The sequence below is a fragment of the Oncorhynchus kisutch genome, linkage group LG29 (genome assembly GCF_002021735.2).
Source record: "Oncorhynchus kisutch isolate 150728-3 linkage group LG29, Okis_V2, whole genome shotgun sequence".
Lineage (NCBI taxonomy): Eukaryota > Metazoa > Chordata > Actinopteri > Salmoniformes > Salmonidae > Oncorhynchus > Oncorhynchus kisutch.
Window position 1 is genome coordinate 18,542,524 of NC_034202.2, and position 2,412 is coordinate 18,544,935.

Sequence of the window (2,412 nt, forward strand, 5' to 3'; positions counted from 1 at the left end):
GAGTCCAGGTTGAATCATCTGGAATCATTATGATGTTTATAATCATTTGATACCCGCCTTTCAAGGTCATTAGAAAGGGCACATTCAAAACGCACTCCAGGTGGTCCAGCAGAAATGGCACCAATTAAACCTAACAAATATAAATGATAGTAAGCTGTGTTCTTTTGAATAACGCCACAAAGAACTTGAATTAGCCTGCTGCACAGACTATCTCCATACAACTACTATGAGAGCATGTGAAACTTCGATGTGAAAGCATGTGAAAGTCTGATATGTTGTTCCACAATGTAAAAGCTTCGTTGGAGAAACCTCACTCATCAGTTCATTGACTTTAAATGTAGTCTTTTTTTTATTTACATGCTGCTCCCTCAGTAATTGGCAATATAATACTAACAAGGAATCATCTAGTTGTACAATGTCGTCAAAGGTGAGCAGCAGTGTATGGGCTATAGGAAGAAAGATGCAAAAGTGGAAAGATGAAAATGGTAGAGGAACCAGTATACAGAGGAAAAACAGGACAAAGTGTGTTGAAAAACACAAAATGTTTTGAAAACCAACTAGATTAACCATATTAACATTGATGTCTTCTCTCAAGAAAATAATTGGAGTATTTTAACTTATCACATAACCAGTGATTAAAGGCCATCTTTGAGCAATCATCACCAACCCAAATAACTTATTTAAAGCAAACTCATTACCATGTTCATTCTCAGCTCACCCCAACAACTTTTGAGACATGCAGTCATGTCCACTTCCAAAAGAGGGAATGATTATCAATGGTTCCCACAATCAAACAGCAATAAATACACGTCCCTTTTTTTATCTGAAAGCTGGACAGAAACCACTCAGAAGCTGGACAAACAGAATAGGAGTTCAGCTTATTAATGCTGATATCATACTGGTTTGTTAGAAACACCATATTATTCCCTGAATGATGCAAGTCTCTTGTGTAGTTTATAGGCTTTACTTCCCACTCCGGAGTGACGTAAACATTACAGATCAAATAACAAAAGGTTGTTGTAAATGTTATACTGTGGGTAATTCCAGAATGGTAATATTGTGTCCTATTGTGTTTCATTGGCCGTCACAACCTTATTACGGCTGATAAAGGCAGCTATGTAATAACATGCAGTCAAACATACACAAGACGTCAAATTTAGTGTTCTGTCTTTTTAATGACTGATATCAATTTGTCTAAATACATTAATACATACTCGAAAAATCATATCATACAACTCAAGATGAGGCAGGACAAGATGCAGCATAGTAGATCTGGCTGGCAGATTAATGACGAGATGGGACGAGCTCATTGGTCACATCTACACTTCCCAGCAAGGCCGGTACACCCTTCCCACCATGCACCTCATGGTGTCCCTCCTGACAATGGAGATGCTGGGGCTCAGGTCCTGGTCAGCCTCTCTGCGGTCCAGGGTCAGGGCTCTGTCAAGCCCTGCAGCTGCAGCTTTCAGTTTGTAGAGAGGAAGTCCTCTGTTCAGGTTCTTCCACATGCCTGAGTCTGCCAACACGATGATCTTGGAGCTCCCGCTTCTGACTGAATCAGGGTTTTTATCGGCCACCTCTTCGTTCAGTAGAGAGTCTAGAGTATCTTGCTCCAAGGCTGTGTCCTCCATCTTGCCCATCGGGATCGCCATGGACGGTGTGTAGCACTCCAAGAAAAGTGCCAAGGCAAAGATGACGGAGAGGACCGAGTCTCTCATCTTGGAGAATGAGGATCTTCGTAGAGGTTGATGTTGCAGGTTGACGTGATCTCAAGCTCGTTCAGGCTGTTCTGACTCTGAGATGTCCGTCTTCCTCTTTTATACCGCTTGGACCTCCAGGATTAGCCACGTTTTCATCACTGCTGTTCTTCTTGTTTGTGTTTCAGGATATTAACAACACTATGAAGACATGGTTGATGAGATCCTTAACAATGCTGAAGTGTTTTATCTGGTGGAGTGTTAATTAAGCTCCTCTGTGGCTGGTCTTTCTAAAGTCTGCGAGAATGAAACAGTGGGAAGACGTCATTCCTTGCCCTTTAAAAGAACTAGAGTGGATTACCCACCCGTTGACTACCCTGTAGTAAAGGCCTCTTAATGACACGTACTCCCCTCTCATGGATGCCTTATAATAATGTTCAATATGGGATTTCAGGTGGGATTACAGTTGAAAAGTAAACCAATAATAATTGAAGAGCTTAGTGTGCATGTGACACCGGGAAAACCAGCAGGGTTCTTTGTAGACGTATTGAGAGGAAATTCACAAGTTCACTGATGTAAGGCTTTGGAGAAGATAGGAAACATCACTTAATTCAGAGCATGTCCGCTACATCTGCTACTTGTGCTTTTAGACATTTTTGCTAAGAGATGGGAGAACCTTCCAGAAGGACAACCATCTCTGCAGCACTCCACCAAT

General features: G+C 41.6%; 1 protein-coding gene across 1 annotated transcript; it reads right to left on the bottom strand.

Moving 5' to 3' along the window:
* Positions 1-1,150: 1,150 nt before the first annotated feature.
* Positions 1,151-1,801, bottom strand: LOC109874358 (pro-MCH 2). Its single transcript, XM_020466230.2, has one exon. The coding sequence runs from the start codon at positions 1,716-1,718 to the stop codon at positions 1,320-1,322; it is 399 nt and encodes a 132-aa protein (XP_020321819.1). The 5' UTR covers positions 1,719-1,801; the 3' UTR covers positions 1,151-1,319.
* Positions 1,802-2,412: the final 611 nt, after the last annotated feature.